The following is a 19013-nucleotide window of genomic DNA, read 5'->3' as shown; positions in this document are numbered from 1 at the left end:
TTTTGCGATTCATTTTTATATATAAGATAAGGCCATAAATATAAGTTACTATTATTGTGTGTTATCTAGGTGTACCATAAAGAAGAGTAAAACAAAAGTAAATGTAAAAAATGAAGCCAGCACGAGTATAATAATCAGTGGCTTTAATCATTTTTCTAGGAGAGCTTCAATAAACTCGAAAATCTTTAATCAAGCAACGTCCTTTCATTTCAGTTCAATACAACGGTAATAAACACGAAATTCTGTATTCATAACGGTTTTATAACAAAATGGAACATCAATATCGAAATCTAATTTATATATTGCTTTGTCAATTTAATGCCAGATTTAAATCAGATTATCAGTTTATCAGAACCATTATTTACTTTTGGTAATTTGGAAACTATTTGAATGGCTCGCGGTTTAATATTCTTCGCGGTATTAATGTACTATAATACAATTTATTAGCTTTGTTTTTGCGGTAATCATTGTTTGGTATATTATTTAAATTAATCACAATCAGTGAATTCGATCAGTGGCAATGTACATATTCATGAGATGCATTTTATTTAGGACTAAAAATGACGCAGAGATAAATTGTCTGCTCAGATCTGACCATAATTTTATAAAATTATTATGAAAAACTAAGAAAGTAGGATAACCACAATATAAGAAAAATTTAAAAAGACGACTTCAAGCATGAGATACCACCATCGTTGCCTTGATATTTACTTTATAGCATTCAAAAATAAATGGAAAATTGTAAGAATTCAAGAAATCGATCACGGGCGGACCATTATTATTTTCGGAAATATTCATGCCATCTTACCGATATTATGTCCAATCATATGCGCCATAGTAGCAGCAAGGATGTGAGGTTCGTACGTGTTGTAGTCCACTGAGATACCAACTGACTTGGGCGTGCACATCGTATCCGGGACTGATATACCCGACTCGCCGCCCGGGAACATTTGGCCCCTGAAAAGGGATCACGATTTAGAATATTTTACTAAATACTCATTTAAATTAAAGGTCTATTCTGTAGTTACGATTGTGTAGATTTGTTTCTGTGATATTTATTGCACGCCTCATAAGCGAAGCGTTGAGGTGGGTACTACTGTCACTTCGCGCAAAACATCTGATTTTTCAAACTTAAAATGTCTTTATGTATCATACATTGCACTTGTAAGATAATACATACACACACATATTAAGAAAAAACACTATTTTTAACGTTCATGATATTTTTGATGTCATTTTTGTTATTTAAACTAGTTAAAAAACAGTTTAAAAAAGTTCTGTTTTGGACGTCCGTGTGTCTGTATGTGCGGATCCTTTTTCTTGTTAACACGATAGCGACCGAAATACTTTACTAATCGAGTCTTTTTTTTTCTCTTACGCTTGAGTATGCTCAGAACCCTTTCATTTTTCAGGGTCTGATTCGATGTGGTTTAATTGTTATTAAATAAACAAAAATAATAATTAATAAATATTTATTAAAAAAAAATTATGAGGCGTGCACTTTTGGATTTTCCAATTATTAACTATTCAAGTTTAATTTCGAAAGCTAAAAAAGGCTTCCTTCTCTTGGGAAGGCCTACTCCAACTTATACTTAAGCGTTTCCAGTTTCTATGCAATTTGAACCATATACTGATGATTGTGATTTTTTAATTGTCAGTAATAAATTCTTGAAATTCCACAGTAAAAAAAATTCTGAATTATAAAATTATTTATCAGGACATCAGAGAATAAAGGAAAACCGGCTCAATATATAAAAAAATGTTATGCTCTGAATAGTTGAAATATCGTGATGAAAATACCATCGAAGAGATGTTTAATAAATAAAATTAAAATTTTAAGAGCTTTTGTTAAATTCGCTTCTAAAATTTTCTCGTAATATTATTTGTAGGCCAATAAGGAAATTTCTTGTAAAAAAAATATTTGGTACAAAAGAAAAGGTTTGCAAGAGAACGATGATTGACAAGTTTGTGACGCGTTGTATTCACAAAGGTAACGATAAAAAATTCAATAACATTCCCTTTCCACAAACATCAACGTTTTTAAAATATACACTTGTTTTGCCCTTTGTTAGCACTTAACCCTAATCCAACCTCAGCTATTCTGTCTACAAAAACTGACACATTTAGGTTGCGTCGACCGCACAATAGTTACAAAAAATAGGTTTCCTAAAACAACTGACAGATTGTGAGTGACGTTATGTACGGGAGTGCTCAGCTATTCATAGGGAAGAGTAAATTGCGTATCTTTTTCATGTTATCATATTGTATACATGACATCTCAGCGAGATCGTGTGCTCGAGTGATTTAATATAAAATGTATGCCTCGCTCAGATTGAATTGGAGACGAGAGATATCTAACGAAGCTTTCAGATTTTACGCCTACGTTTTATTCGAGAGAGGCTCATTAACCCTCTTGTGGTACTTTCATAAATAACATTTAATTAATTGCAGCCCACGTTGTTTACGAGCTCGCAGAGATAAAAATATGTAACGAAATGTTTTAACTTGATTTTTCTGGACGTTTCTGGAAGCGTGAACACAAAGTGTCACATTCACAATGTCAGTCATATTTTCACGCTCGGTCATGTTTGCTTTGTTATGTGTCCATATGTCACCTGTAACCGACAATACCAGGGCACGGATGTCATCGCCCTGCCTTTATTTTTATGTTTCGTTTTATCAAAAAGAATTGTATTTCAAAATACATTGTAAATTTTATAAACAAGATGTGGTATGTTATTTCCCAAATCAAATCTAAAACAGATTTGCCTTATTATTTAGGACGATATTTTCTAAAGATTTTACTTTTTCCTATCGCCCAGGACACTTACAGCGCGCGTGCCTACTAGACGAAGGAGACGGGAATCAAAATAACAAACAGAAACAGCAGGGAATAAATCACGGAGCACCGTTCGGCTAACGAATGTTCGCCACCGAACGCCGTCTGAGCGCTGACAGGTTAATTTATGACGGGACATCCGTCCATGGCCGATAGTATTGTGAGCTGTGATTGTGAGATTGTTAAAATCTACGCTCTTTTTGCGCTGTTGCTTGTCTATGGGCGGTTCGAGTGAAAAATGGCGGCGCTTTTTAGCTCTCGTCGCGTCGTTAGGGCTTGTTAAAAGTTGGGAATCCTGTGAGCTCATATCTCTATGGTACATTCGTACGTATTCGTAGATATATGCATCTTGTAGTTCGCATTTTCATCTATTTGACGTAGAATATCATGAAATAGAGTATGATAATATTATAGTCCAAGATGAAAACTTGTTATCAACAATGGACTGTATAATCTCTGTATTTACCTCAAAATGTTGTTCTATTATCATTACTTCTGTAGGCTGCAAGTTATTACTGTTTCTTTTTATACAACGAAATTTTAAATTATTTCATAACAAGAAAATAATAATAGTAAAAGAAAAAAGTGTACAGCATTTCAATTTTCAATTATGTATATAACAAACTGTCGGGCACAATAAAACCGTAGCCAGCGATCGCAATCATCTCGACCGCACAATGGTGAAATTTTAAATCTATTATACCATTGTAAAAAGTTTTTAAGTTATAGCAAAATGTAAGTAGGAATAAATTCAGCGTGTTAGCATTTGAGAAGCACTCAGCCGAACGTGGAGTGGAGTTGGGAACTGAGAAATCGTTGCATACGGAATTTGAGAATATAGTTATGACCTGTGTGCTCTTAATATAACTTTATTATGGTCGATTTCGTTATAAACGCTGTATATTCGGGTGTGGTGTAGCATTGAAGTGGAAACGCTAAAGGAGGAATGATGAGGCTTATTTCGTCGTAAGCGAGGCGGGGAAAGCATTAAATTTATTGCTCTTTAATATATTTCATGTTCTGGAGTTAGCTCAAATAGTCGAGCGTCATGACTTCGTTTTACCTTTTTAAAGTTACTGTAAGATTTGCGTTCACTAAACGTTTTATTGAAATAACTACAACGTACAATAGTGTATGTAGAGCAATGTACTCGTATCACCAAATATTTAAAAAGAGTTATACCTAGAATCAATAAGGGGTTATCATGATGCCTTAAAGCAGTATTAATTCCATTGGGAAAAGCCAGAGCTATAACGCCATGACTTACCTGTACTTGGATTAGTACTTTGCTCAAACTCAAATATTTATTATATCAATTAAACTTATAGAAGCAATTTTGAATCATCATAACATAATTTAACATTACCACCGCACGTCTTAAAGACGTCATGTCAACCCCCTATATATGAAATAAGCTGTAAGTAAATCCAATACTACTATAATTTTATTTTTATTTAGTTATTACTATAATATATAATATTATATACAATAAAGTATAAATAAATACTCACGACAACAGTTGCGTGGTATCCTTCTCGATCTTATACAACTTCCTAGCGGTATAGTCGCTGAACTTTTGTATCGCGCGTGTGATGTCATACTTCCTGTCGAGGTCCGCCTGGTCCGCGCTCTGCCACGACTCGATGTACACCACAGACACGCGGGTGTTTAGCGTGCGAAAGTACTGGGAAATAATGCTATTTAGATAGATATATAATACTTTATTGCACACACATAAATTAACATAAAATACAGATAAATTAAGACAAACAGAGACAAGTATGCACAAGCGATCTCTTCCAGACTACCATGATGAAAGCGGTGGTTGAGCAAATATTAATGCGCTGGGAAAAATGATATTTTATTACATAGAATATAAAAAATAAAAATAATAATAATAAAATTTATTTCAAGAAACAGGTACAGCATTATGTTCAGACCCTGACCTTCGAACTAGTGGTAAACTGTGTTTCGAAGGCCAGTTTCTTCCCAGTCTTTATATCTATATTATATTTATATGTTTCTGCAAACTCACAGTTTTATGTTTATACAGTAAAAATAGATAAAAGGAGAAAAAAAAATATAACTATATCTATAGGTACAAAAAAAAAAAAGGAAAAACTGAAGTTAATATTTCAATTTTAAGAAGTCATTCCCATTATAAATATTGTGTGCACGTATCTGTTCGCATATAATAAATATATATATATAGTGTGTGTGTGTGTGTGTGTGTGTGTGTGTGTGTGTGTGTGTTTGCATGTGTGTATGTGTTTGTGTGTGTGCATGTGTGTGTTTGTGTAGAGCATGTGAGTAAGTTAGTACGTATGACATGTGGGTGGGTGGTTGAATACGTCCTAGTGATTTACTATCATTAATTTTTCTGTTTCTTCGTAATCCATATCTTTTAGCCAATCTTTCACAACTCGTTTAATTTTATTATGATTTAAAACCCTAACGTTGTATTTACTATTTAACAAATTATACAATTTTGTTGCTAAGAATTCATATTGATGTTGAGCGAATTTGGATGAGGTTGAGGGGATAGGTAGCCGATTAAGTCTTTTTACCTCTGTATTAGAAAGATCTATCATGCGATGTTTTCTGCGGACGCACTGGTAAATATAAGATTTTCGAACACTAAGAACATTTGATTTGTTGTATATATCAGTTGTAGGATGTTTATAATTAAGGTAGAACATAACCTTAAGAACAGCCCTTTGCGCCCTTTCTACAGGCAGCATTAGAGTTTTGCAGGCTCCTCCCCAGACAGATATACAATAAGTTAGTATACAGTGGCAAAGAGCATTGTATACCTGGATGAGCAGAGTAGTGTTGGCAATAGACCGAAGATTTTTGAACACGAATATAAGTCTTCTGATTCTTTTTACTGTGCTATTTATATGTTGTTCCCATCTTAATTTGTCATCCATTATTACACCTAGATATCTTGTTTCGTAGGTTCTTTTAATTTCTTCACATGTGCAAATAGTATTCTGAGGAGTTGATGTTAATGTCCTATTGCAGGGGAATGAATGTAGAGTAATTTTGTATTGATTACCAGGCATGGAAGAAATTCTTTTACCAAAACAGATGTAGTTAGTTTTTTCAACATTTATTGACAACAGGCTATCTTCTAACCAAGCAGTGATTTTGCACATCTCTTTTTCAGTTATCAATTTCAAATCACTCCACGATTTGGCGTGGAAGATAACTACTGTATCATCAGCATACATGATTGTGTTTGCAGAATGTAAAGGGAGACTACATAACTCGTTTATGTACGCTAAAAACAACGTAGGTCCCAGTGTGCTCCCCTGTGGAACACCGTATGTGCAAGCTGCATTGCTGCTCGTTAAATTATCAAGGCGCACCACTTGCTCTCTATTAGTCAGATAGTCTTGCAGCCAGTCGATAGCTACACCTCTTATACCAAGGTTTTCAAGCCTTGAAATTAAGATAGGGACCGACACCGTGTCAAAAGCCTTACGCAAATCAAGGAACACACTGAGACACTTGTAACCATTATCCACATATGATGTGATTAGTGATGTAAGGTGCAGGATTGCATCCTCGGTTGAACGGCCCTTGCGAAATCCGAATTGATTGTCGTTTAGGAGTGATTTTCTTTCCAAATATGTGACTAATCTATTATTAAAAAGCTTTTCAAGGATCTTCGACAGTACACTTAAAAGAGATATTGGCCTGTAGTTAGTTGGTTCAGATTTTAATCCACCTTTATAAATGGGTACCACAACTGCTTTTTTTAAAGTCCTCGGAAAAACTCCAGACTCAAGACTTAAGTTACAAACATAAGAAATTGGTTCAGATAGATATATTTTAAAGTCCTTAATGAATTTTGTGGTGATATTGTCGTGGCCAGAAGCACTGTCTACTTTTAGTGACGATATTAATTTATTTACTTCTATAGAATCAGTGTTTGTGACCACCATTGAGTGAACCGGTCCTGTGAGGTGAGAAGCTTCCCGTGCTAGATCTTTTTCGTTCCTTTTCAGGTTATGAAGGATTGCTTCTGCAAGCTTACTCCCAACTGTTGTAAAATATTGGTTAACAGTGTTTAAAGACTCCAACGGTGTGCTATGACAGTTTAAAAGTTCAGATGATAGTTCTCTCTTAGCGTTTAGAAAGCAGTATTCTTTTATGACACTCCACGATTCTTTGATATTTCCCAAACTCCGTTCTAATTTATTTCTAAAATAGTCTTTTTTAAGTTTTTTAATTATCTTAGAGCAAATATTTCTATACCTAGTATAATTATCCTTCAGAATCACATCACTTGGATTTTTTTTAACTTTGATGTGCATTTTGTCCCGTTTTCTTATACACTTTATAATACCTCTCGTAATCCACGGTTTAATTGGTGCTTTTCTTTTTGAAATAGTAATAGTAGAAGAACTATCTGCGATTATTGTTTGTAATTTGGATATCAGCAACTCAGTAGCAATATTAGTATCTTTGACCTCATAAAGATCATTCCAGTTCATTTTCTGAATCAGTTTTTGGGCTTTATCATAATCAATACGTGTAATTTTTTTATTTAATTCAAGTTTTGTAACATTTGTTTTCGATATAAATAAAAGAATTGGACAATGATCCGTAAACGGTGGAAAGATGAATGTTTCCAATTTATTTTTTGATTTAACCATGAAATGATCAAGGCAAGTGGTAGATCGTGTTGGCTTGTCAATACATTGTAACAGTCCATGCGAGGCGATTAAGTTTAAGTAGTCAGTAGAAAATCTGTTATTAGCGTTGGGCATAATATTTATATTAATATCTCCGGTTAAGATAACTGTCTCCGAGTTAATGGTACGTAATAACAGGTCAAGTGATTCAAGGTAAATGGAAGCATTCTGAAAACACGGGGGTCTGTAAGAGCATATCAGAGATATCGATGGTTTAATTTGTACTAGGAGGCAGTTACCCTCTTCAAAGTTAGGTTCCATGACTACGGCGGGGATCTCATCTCTAACAAATACCATAACACCATCGTTTTGATTAAAACTTTTTTGTGTGTAAAATAAATTGTAATTATTAATATTAGGAAGCACTGAGTCACTATTTATCCAACATTCTGTACAAACAATAATGTCAATTTTAACATTGAGACTACTGATAAAAACTAAAAACTCGTCCAAGTTGCGATGTATACTTCTTATGTTTATCGTTATTATACACAATGAATCAAATATATTATGTGGAAGTATAGTTTTAAGCAGACTTGTATCGTCTAACAAAGTACATTTGATATCATTCGAGTAGTCAATGTCGTTTATGATATTTAAATTATTACGATCGAATTATGTTTATGTAGGTATTAGGTTCAGTTTTTTATGAGCCATAAAATATAAGAAGAACGTTATTATAAAATATACGCAATATTTATTTCGCCACTTATACATTTGAAATATTATTATGTGATGCAAGATAATTAAATTCAATCCGCCCATACAGAATAGTTTTATATTATTAAAAGTAATGGAATATACAATATAAGTTTTAGTTAGCGGTGTATTATAAATGGTTTTAATTTTACGTTCCTTAATAAATAACACTATATACGTTACATAAGTGACGAACACAGTAAGAATGCAGATGAACATTAGGCCGGAATAAAAATTTGTCACTAGAAAATAGTAATAATTAATCCTTAGGCATGAGTTTAAGACGGAAATTTGGTAAAATGCAATTTGTGTAACAAATAAATAATTTGGATATAAAATTATGTTATTCGAGTAAGATGAATAAATACTCACAAACAGGTCCAATAACTTATATCGATAGATTTTCAACATAAACTGTTTCAAGTTATAAGTATAGTTTATGTCATTTTCTGGTATCAAAAGTCTAGTGAAACGACATTTATCTTTATGCAACTGAACTTTGAATAAAAAATAATTAACGAGGTAATAACTTGACTTACCAGAAATATCATGATTTATAAAATTAAATCTCAAGGCCCCGTAACCGTTGAACACACATGATGAAGATGACTGAATTTTAATTTCCATTAAACACAAAGCAATTGAATAATCTATAATTGTTATATTTAGTATCAAAAAATAATCCATAATTAACTTTTTTGATTTTTTGCCAAACATAATATTATAATACCACAGCATTAGTGAAGAGATCGAAATCTGTTTTGGATGTTTAACAAACTGCAATACAAATAAATGATTTAATAACACTTTAGTGTAATATATATGTAATGTCACCACAAAACTATTGAAGGCTACAAATAATATTATAATGCACTCAAACTGTAAAGATAAACGCTTGTTTTGAGTAATGAAGAAATTTATAATTTTACGATTTGTGTAGTTAAACATGGTAGTTGTATTCTCTGTCTTTGCAATAGGGTACAGAATGTAATAAGTAGCTATGCGAGTTAGTGTGGGTAGATGTAAAATAATTTTATAATGTAATGAGTAAGTGATAAGGCTTTGGATACACTGAGAAAAGTACATTAAAAATATATCTAAGACTTTAAAATACATTATTGGAAAACTAAACAATACAAGTGTAAATTGGCACAAATAATAATATAGTCAGGTTGATTTTAACTTTAACAAATCAGAGTCCGTTTTAATTTCATAGCGAGGGTAACCTTCAGATTTACGCACAAAAATTCTCCCCTTATTTGTCCAACAGAATTTGAAACCTAATTCTTTAATTTTGTTACGCGCCACAGCAAATAGCCTTCTGTCTTTGTCTGTTAAACTCTCAGATACAAATATTGGTGAGCTTGGACCGGGTAGTCCAATAGACGAGGAGGTTAATCTTTGTGAGTTATCTTTGTTATACTGTTTCACTGCACTTAGAATGTTATTTCTAGTTAACACGGATGTAAAGTCTGCTATAATTGTTGAATTACCAGATTTTCCTTTTATTCGAAAGATATCCCTTATGTCATATTTTTGTAATTCGATATTTAATGCATTACTCATTCTTTGAACAATATCAAATAAATCTTGTTGTGTCTCAGACTTTATTTGTTGTGCTTGAGGTAAGTTACGAAACTCCAAAACTGTGAACTTCGCCTTTTTTTGCATATCATCAATTCTATTATCCAAAGTAGAAATCTGTAGCACTTGTTCACGCCTTTCTTTATCCATACAGGAGAGTTTTTCTTTGATATCTTCATACTGTTGTGACAAAAAATTGATAGATTTTTCTAATTCTGTATTTTGGTGTTGTATTCCAGTTAACTGTTGTTTCAACTCAGCAATTTCAGTTCTCATAGCTTGGAATGTCATATCTTGATCCTTTTTCCAAGTAGTAAGCATAGCAAGTAGTTCTTCTTTCAAAGATTTCTCCTCGGAGGAGTGAACATCGGTACGAAGCCTCTTTTGCCTTCTTCCAATTAAGGTATTTTCGGGATCAAGTCTAGTAATATCATTTTCAGACGAGACATGGTGCACTTTGTTACCGGGTGGGGATCTTTGTACTTTTGACATTTTTGAAAAAGTCCGTAGTTTAAGTAGTCAAGGTAAACCGGTTTTAAAGAAGCGGCGCAGCAAAATACACGTCTGAACACTAACACAATCCGAGCGGAGAGAGAATATAGAATAAATTCTTTAAATAATATATAGAATAAATTATATATTTATTGCATTTATTGATATAATAAGTCATAGCATAGTTATAATATGAACCCATACGATCCTTAACCATTTGAGAAGTGGCTAATCCCATTTCTGTTCAGTACAAGTTGAAGGAGAAAGAGTAGGAATATTAGGTGTGTTAAAGTGTGTACTCCATTCACGTCACTTGTCAGTATGTCAGAAAACAGTACAATATTCGCTACATTGGTTAAACGTAGATAGACCTTATTACCAAAGATTACTGATTTTAAAAATGCAATACTTTAATTTTTAAATATTTTAATTTTATCTTCTCTTTAGTCATTAGCGATAATTTTCAGAACCTCTTTAACTTTTTCTTTAAAAAGCTTTAACTTTAAAAAGAAAGGCCACGTTATAGTTATGCATTCTCATTTCATTTTAATTTTTGGTGATTTCAATATGTTGGTTAGATGAACAGTTTGAATAAATTTTATCATACAACTAAAACCTGTGTAAAATCTGAAATAGCACTATTTATTTATTTATTTATTTATAATACTTCATTGTACAAACATGAAAGGACAAAGCAGAAAAAAAAGAACAAAATTACAAAGGCATCATTTGTACAAAAGGCGGCCTTATTGCTGAACAGCAATCTCTACCAGGCAACCTGGTAGGAAAGGAAATGTAAGAAGGTCGTGGGATAGCGCAAAATAAATGACTATAATTACAATTACATAATATAACAATACATTGCAAATAATGTAAAATAGACACATTTACACACATATTTATATAAACTAAATATTGCATATTATATACTTCAAAAATATGTAGGTACATACTAAAATACATACATAAAATATTACTAAAATACATATTGTACATACACATACATAATATTAAATACATACTAAACATACACATACATATTACAAAATACATACTATACACAAGCCATAGTACACAGATGATAAGACATTCAAAAACAATGGTTACAGTTACAGATGTCAGCAGGCAGAAACAGAAAGGTAGGGAAAAAGCTACAGTAAGGAAAGGTAGTGATCTTTTAATAGTGATTTAAAAGAGGAGAGCGTTTTAGCGCGCGCACTATCGATGGATTAAGCAGACTTTATCGCTCTAAAGCGCCCCTATTCTAATGGCACTGGTATTCCTGGATCTAAAGTTTCAACGATAACGTAACCACTTCACATTTTAAGTAGATAATGTACGGAGTTTCTTGACTCAGTCGTTAGTGTACAGCCAGCAGCGATGTTGTTATGAGTTCCATGCCATGATTTACCATAAAAGTTCGAGACGATATACATTAAGCAAAATGTTGCTTCTTCCCACAAACTTTCTGGAAAACACGCAAATGAAAGAACCATAGATCTCCCGAAAACTACTTACATGAAAATGTGGGGCTAAAACCGCACAATCATTAAAATGTTTCATAACGGTAATTAAGTTAAGCAATACATCAATCTTCTCTTAATACATTCAGAACCCTCGCGCAGCAGTGTATTAAAAACGGCACAATGCTTCGCGGCACATATTTTTTGCTGACTGTACGAGGGCAAAGTTTAATACACCCGTATTCATACATCGCATACGGTTTGAAGGAGTTCTCGTATTTGCGCCTTTTATACCGCTCTGAATAAAGCGAAATTTGCCCTCGAATGACGATTTAAATACGGCCAATTACACGATTACGGGTAATTCGGATCGCGTTAATCGCACGTGAGTCGTGACCCTTATTTATATTTTCCTTTTAAACGTGCGCGATAAAAGAGCTGCGCGGATAAAATAACATAATTTTTAGGTTAAAATATTTATATTTCTCTCGTACACTTGACGGAGATTTAGTCTACTTTTCTTTTTCGGAATAAATTTTAGACGTGGAGTAAGCGGAGCGTTTTTTAAACTTGAATTTCTTTAAATAACTAGCACTTATACTTCAAATCATCGTTTACCGTTACTAAAATAAGATGGTGAAAATACACGCTTTACTTATGGAGTAAGTAGTACATTACTTTCCTGCATATTAATTTGTATAGCTTATGATACATAATATATAATTTCAATGTATGTAGGCATAACTTATAGGTAAATGCATGTTTCGTAAAGTTTAAATCATATTAATGGGTTCGAATTATTAGTCTTAAGTATTTCTTATTCCATCGCATCTCAATCAAATTAACGGAACTAGTTGCGGAAAAAGTTAATAACACAAATAAGAAGGTAATGGGCCTATAAATGACAACATTATATCAAAGTGTTTGTGAAAGCAGTTTAACAGAACCAAAACAGCAGAACTATGGACCAAGCTAATATAATTGTAGTTTGAATATTACTCACCAGATCAGCAATATTAGCAACTTGTATCGCGTCATGTACGACCTCTGCCCTTGTACTGCCGTTCCTCTTATCGAACATGTACTTGTCGATCACCAGAGCTGTTTCTATGTACTTGGTAGTCTCCCGGACGTCCCGCCGCTCGCGCATCCGGAGCCCGCCGCCGTACCACTCCTGCCAGGATAAGATGTCTGCGTGCCTGTTGGTAAGAAAGGCTGGTCAGGTGGTATACTATTTGGCCGGATTATAGGTATCACTCCTGCCAGGACAAGATGTCTGCGTGCCTGTGAGTAATAAAGACTGGTCAAGTGCTATACTATTTGGCCGGATTATAGGTATCACTCCTGCCAGGATAGGATGTCTGCGTGCCTGTGGGTGGGTAAGGCGCGTTAAGTGCTATACTATTTGGCAGGATTATAGGTACCACTCCTGCCAGGATGTCTGCGTGCCTGTGGGTGGGTAAGGCGCGTTAAGTGCTATACTATTTGGCAGGATTATAGGTACCACTCCTGCCAGGATAGGATGTCTGCTCGCTTGTGGGTGTGAAAGGCTGGTCAGGTGGTATACTATTTGGCAGGATTATAGCTTGATTAGATGTTAGGTTTGTATTGCCAGTGAGTTAAGGAATTGCACGCCTCATAAGCGAAGCGTTGAGGTGGGTACTACTGTCACTTCGCGCAAATTTCTGTCAACGAAGCCAGACCCGATAATTTGTAGATTATAAGTTACGAGACGTTAATTAATTTTATTGTGTTTTGAAACAATAGACATTTTAATACAGCTAAGTTAATTTTCCTTTATCAAAGTTCAAGTTCAGAATATCTTTTCGATACAGCTTAGTCAATTTTGTGCCGTTTTCTCAAAATAAATTCAATGAATAAGTATGTGATTTAAAAAGTTTCCACCAATTTCTTTCTTTGAACGTCGCAAAAACGAACTAAATAATTTCTTCCTCGATTCCCTTGAATAATAACGGCCCGGCCACGAGGCTCCGTATTTTTAAACGAATTCATCCGATAACCCACTTGCGATTAACAGTTTTGTTATCTCCCTAACTCTTGGGACCATCGACTTATCTTGGCCACGTCGAGTACCTCATTAACGAAATGGTCATACTGGAGATTCAAAGGCTCCCAATGTACTTCTAATTTTGATATGATTCTAGAAAAATTCGTTAAATCAACGCTTTTGTGTCACGAGCTCCCGGCATTTGGACCTACTTAGTACTTAAGCTATCGACGCAAATATCCAATCACGAAAGTTAATTTATTTTCTCTCTGAATTGCGCGATATTTTCCGTATACTTTATGGAGGGCTAAAAATGGATTGAGTGGGAATGTTTAATTATTTATTGGGTCTTCCGGACTCATTTATTGGTATCATTTACATTTGGAATAAGGGGTAGGCTTTAGAGACATTTATATGACGTATTGTATTCATATTCGTGATGTGAAATGCTTGTTTGATGTTCTGAATCAATCAATCTGTAATGCCTACCATATAATTATGAGTTAGTTTAGAATTAAGACTGGTAAAGTAATATTTTCTTTCCCGAGATATGAGATCCTATATTATTTTATTAAATTCAAGCGTTTTAAAATTAAAATTATACTTTTCCGAATCTACATAAAGTCAGACGCAAGGAAAAAACTAAAGTGAAGTTATTGCTTAAAAATTATTAAAATAACCAACTGCTAGCACCAAGCCGTAGTTGGCATGAGCGTTTGCTAAAATTTCTATACGAACTGAATTCATTAGTTGCTCGGAGTGTAGTCGCATGAAAAAAAATGAGTTTCCAAACTTTTTCACTGCATTATTCAACATCCAACCGGACCGTGATAATTTATAATGGAATTCTTTGACAGTTTAAGGGGTGATGTAATTTATTTTGCCATTTGAGATTTTCCAAAACGTGTATGGTGGAATGAAGATTAGATATCGTTGGAATTTGGTGAAATTAGGGATCTTAATTTGATGGTAAACAAAAGAGTATGAAATTATTGGAATTATAAAAATTGATAAATTAAACCGTTCCTAATATTGCATTCACAATAACAACGTGTTTCCTGAAAGTAATGGAAATTACAGGACAAAATGATACAAAAATCTTATCTTTGACTATACTACAAGTGTCTATTTAAAGATAACATTAACATCATCCTTATAGGCAAGGGTAGATTGTTGTGACTCCGATACCAATAATGCCATAAGATGAATAAATACTATGTGAGCTTTTGTTCACAGCCTACATTCTAATAAGATTGCTACACGTTACGGCCTTGCCTTAAATTGCTAGCATTTTGCAAAAGACCTAACAGTATAATTTCAAGTGAGTGAAAATCTTAGAGTCGTTATATATATAGTTCTTAATGACCATAATGAGTGTTCCAGTTTGGTAGACGCCCTAAATTGTTAGGAAGTACCTTGTGTAGTTTGCAAGTTGAAACATATAACGTTATATGGTTTCATTTGTAAGTCAGGTTTATAAACAGCACAGCTTTTTTAAGCTTTTATAGGTGCCATCGTTCATAAAGTTTTTTGTATCTGTGTTTTTATTGTTCCAAATAAAGAAGTTTGAATTTTTTGAATTTTGAATAAAGACAAACGAAAGTAAATTAAGGAATTTCCTGTTCCAATTTTTACAGATACCTAGCCATACATGTAAAAAAAGGAACCTTACAAGTTAGTACATTCAGTTTTAGTTTTTAAAATTTGTGTACCTAAAATGTATGTTTCTCTAACGGAGTTGAGATGTTAAGGTTATAGTTGTTAACGCAAGAGCTGACAGATATTATGGTACATAATGGACATGTGCTATATTCGGGCATATACATTATGCATACGTATTACGGTATTGTCAATGCTTTATTGGGTGGAAATGCTAGTTTGAGTGCACTCTCATCTCACATCGTCGTGTCAGCCGTGGGACGTCCACTGCTGGACAAAGGCCTCCCTCAGGGTTTTCCACCACGACCGGTCACCGGCGGCCTGCATCCAGCGGCTCCCTGCCACTCGGACCAGGTCGTCTGTCCATCTTGTGGGTGGACGTCCCACGCTCCGTCGTCCAGTACGTGGTCTCCATTCGAGAACCTTTCTGCCCCAACGGCCATCGGTTCTGCGGGCTATGTGCCCAGCCCATTGCCACTTCAGCGTGCTAATCCGGCGAGCTATGTCGGTGACACCGGTTCTCCTACGGATCTCCTCATTTCTGATTCGATCTCGTAGGGAAACTCCGAGCATAGCCCTTTCCATAGCACGTTGAGCGACGCTGAGTTTGTGCACAAGGCCCAGGGTTAGAGACCACGTTTCTGTACCGTATGTCATCACCGGCAACACACATTGCTCGAAGACTTTGGTCTTCAGGCACTGAGGGATTTTGGACGAAAAGATGTTATGTAACTTCCCGAACGCTGCCCATCCGAGTCGGATTCGACGATTGACCTCTTTCCCGAAGTTGGACCTGCCTAATTGGACGGTTTGTCCGAGGTAGACATATTCGTCAACAACTTCGAGAATAGAGTTTCCAACAGAGACCGGAGTGGACACAACATGGACATTTGACATGATTTTCGTCTTGTCCATGTTCATGCTAAGGCCCACTTGTTGTGAAACTCTGTAGAGGTCATCGAGCATTGTATTAAGGTCTTCCAGGGATTCTGCCATGACTACGATGTCGTCGGCAAATCGAAGATGAGAGATGTACTCGCCATTGATATTGATGCCAAGTCCTTTCCATTCTAGGAGTTTAAAGGCATCTTCCAAAGCAGCGGTAAAAAGTTTTGGTGATATCACGTCTCCTTGTCTGACACCGCGCTGCAAAGGAATCGCCCCTGTACACTGTTCTTGTACTCGGACTGACATGGTGGCGTGTTCGTACAAACTTCTCAATACTTCAATATACCGATAGTCAATGCGGCACCGCTGGAGAGACCTTAATACGGCCCAGGTCTCGATCGAATCGAAGGCTTTTTCATAGTCCACAAACGCTAAGCATAATGGCAAATTATACTCCTCGGTCTTCTGTATAATTTGCCGCAGCGTATGGATGTGGTCTATGGTGCTAAAGCCTTTACGGAAACCGGCTTGTTCGGGAGGCTGGAAGTCATCTAACCTGCGTTCGAGACGATTCGTGATAACCCTTGAAAACAGCTTATAAACATGACTCAGAAGTGATATCGGTCTGTAGTTCTTCAGTAGGGTCTTGTCTCCCTTCTTGAAGAACAGAACGACCACACTCCTGCTCCATGCTTCAGGCGTTGTGCCCTCGAGTAGAACGGAATTAAATAGCCTCTGGAGCATTCTGAGGATTGGTTTTCCACCCGCTCTCAGAAGCTCAGAGGTGATTCCATCCTCACCCGGCGCCTTGTTGTTCTTAAGCTGTTTCAGAGCTATCCTAATCTCGTACAGGCTGATGTCCGGGATATCTTCGGTGAAATGTCGGGTTAGTCGGGCTCTTGGGTCTTTCGCCGGACCAGAAACAGGCTTGGCAACTGAGGTGTAAAGCTGCCGGTAGAATCTCTCGACCTCTCCCAAAACCTCTGACTTGGCCGACACCACTACGCCACGATCTGTCTTCAGCTTCGTCAGCTGGCTCTGCCCAATAGACATATCTCTTGCAAACACTTTCGAGCCTTGGTTTCGCTTAATCGCTTCCTCAATACTTGCAGTATTAAAGGAGCGTATGTCGTGTCGCAGAGATTTCGATATCTGTCTATTGAGCTGCCTATATGACTTAGCATCTTCAGATGTGCGCAGTGGCATAGAGCGCCGGTCTGCCATAAGTTTGAGAGTTTGGTCTGAGAGTTTTTGCGGATTTGTTTTACGCCGGGTCTTAAAGTGGGACCCAACCGCGCGGATAGTTTCTACCAGCCTGTTATTTAGATCGTCCACAGAAACGCTACTGTCGAGGCAAGCGAAGCGATTTTGGAGTTCGAGTTGAAAGCTCTCGGGGTTTTGGATTTGCGCATGAGAAGGACGGAGCGTAGACTTCATCAGACGTGATCTTTCACGTTTGACATTAATATTCAAGATGCCTCGTACCATTCGGTGATCGCTTCCGGTTTTCACCCTATGGATCACGGAGACATCTTTGAATATTTGCCTTTTCGTGGTCATAATGAAGTCTATCTCATTTTTTGTCTTCCCGTCGGGGCTGAGCCAGGTCCACTTCCTGTGGGTCGGTTTCTGGAAGAAGGAGTTCATCATAAAAAGACCTTCTTTCTCCAGAAAGTCAGCTAGTCTCTGGCCCCTTGGGTTGCGCTGCCCAAATCCAAATTGCCCCACTCTCAACTCATCATCGCCTCTCTTACCCAGCTTTGCGTTGAAATCTCCCATCACAACATTGAAGTGGGTTTTCGAGGTATGTATGGCTCTACTTACGTCCTCATACATAACTTCCACTTCTTCATCGGAGTGAGCCGAGGTCGGTGCGTAAACCTGTATGACCTTCAACGAATATCTTTGAGATATTCTGAGTATAAGGCACGCTACCCTGCTCGACACACTCTCGATGCTTACGATGTTGTTGACGAGAGATTTGTGAACGATAAACCCGATTCCACCTTGGGACTGTTGGTCGCCCTCCCGGTAGAAGAACAAATTACCAGACGTCAACGTTATCGTGTCCTCCCCCTGTCTTCGGACTTCAGATAACCCTATGACATCCCATCGTAATTTGCTCAGTTCCTCTTCCAGCTCAACAATCTTTTCATCCGTCCTCAAAGTGCGTGCATTATATGTTACCAGGGCCAGGGGTCGTCGGGAGTGGTAGCCGGATCTCATCCGGTGATTCTTAGCACCCCTTGCCCCGCCGTTACCATGGCCGCTACCGTAGCCAGGAATAGCGGGGCTGCCGGGTACTAGGGGCCTGGTTGAGGGTGTACTCATCATGAGGGGTATGATGCCATACTCGCCACGCTTGGCAGGCGGGTTGGCGAGCGCAGTGGATATTAATGTCTAGTTAAGTCGCGGAACGCTGCTGCCCGTCCCGGTTAGGTATCCCTTAGTCGCCTCTTACGACACCCACGGGTAGAGATGGGGAGGTGCTATTCTTAAACCGGCACCACACGGTCAACATCTCACATAGGATAATGAAACTTCCACACTAGTAACTCAAGATGAGGACTGACAATAGCATGAGAACAATGTATCAAATTGCTTAACAGTCCCTTCACAGCCCTCAGTCAAAAAAGCTAATATCGCCAAGATCACGTCACTCCAAACATCACGTATTA

General features: G+C 36.4%; 1 protein-coding gene across 1 annotated transcript in view; it reads right to left on the bottom strand.

Moving 5' to 3' along the window:
* The window catches only part of mmd (disintegrin and metalloproteinase domain-containing protein mind-meld), a 163740-nt gene that overhangs the window by 24769 nt on the left and 119958 nt on the right, over positions 1 to 19013 (bottom strand). Inside the window, exons 8-10 of the mRNA XM_090105283.1 lie at positions 12784 to 12979; positions 4351 to 4523; positions 809 to 957 (exon numbers count right to left, since the gene is read on the bottom strand). Coding sequence (XP_089961409.1) covers positions 809 to 957; positions 4351 to 4523; positions 12784 to 12979 — 518 coding nt within the window. The remainder of the gene's footprint in view (positions 1 to 808; positions 958 to 4350; positions 4524 to 12783; positions 12980 to 19013) is intronic.

The sequence above is a fragment of the Colias eurytheme genome, chromosome 9 (assembly GCF_061535395.1).
Source record: "Colias eurytheme isolate Ceu_HAF_F1 chromosome 9, ilColEury1 Martin Lab GWU primary, whole genome shotgun sequence".
NCBI classification, from domain to species: domain Eukaryota; kingdom Metazoa; phylum Arthropoda; class Insecta; order Lepidoptera; family Pieridae; genus Colias; species Colias eurytheme.
The sequence above is the reverse complement of the archived record's forward strand: the minus strand, read 5'-3'. Positions and strand labels throughout refer to the sequence as shown.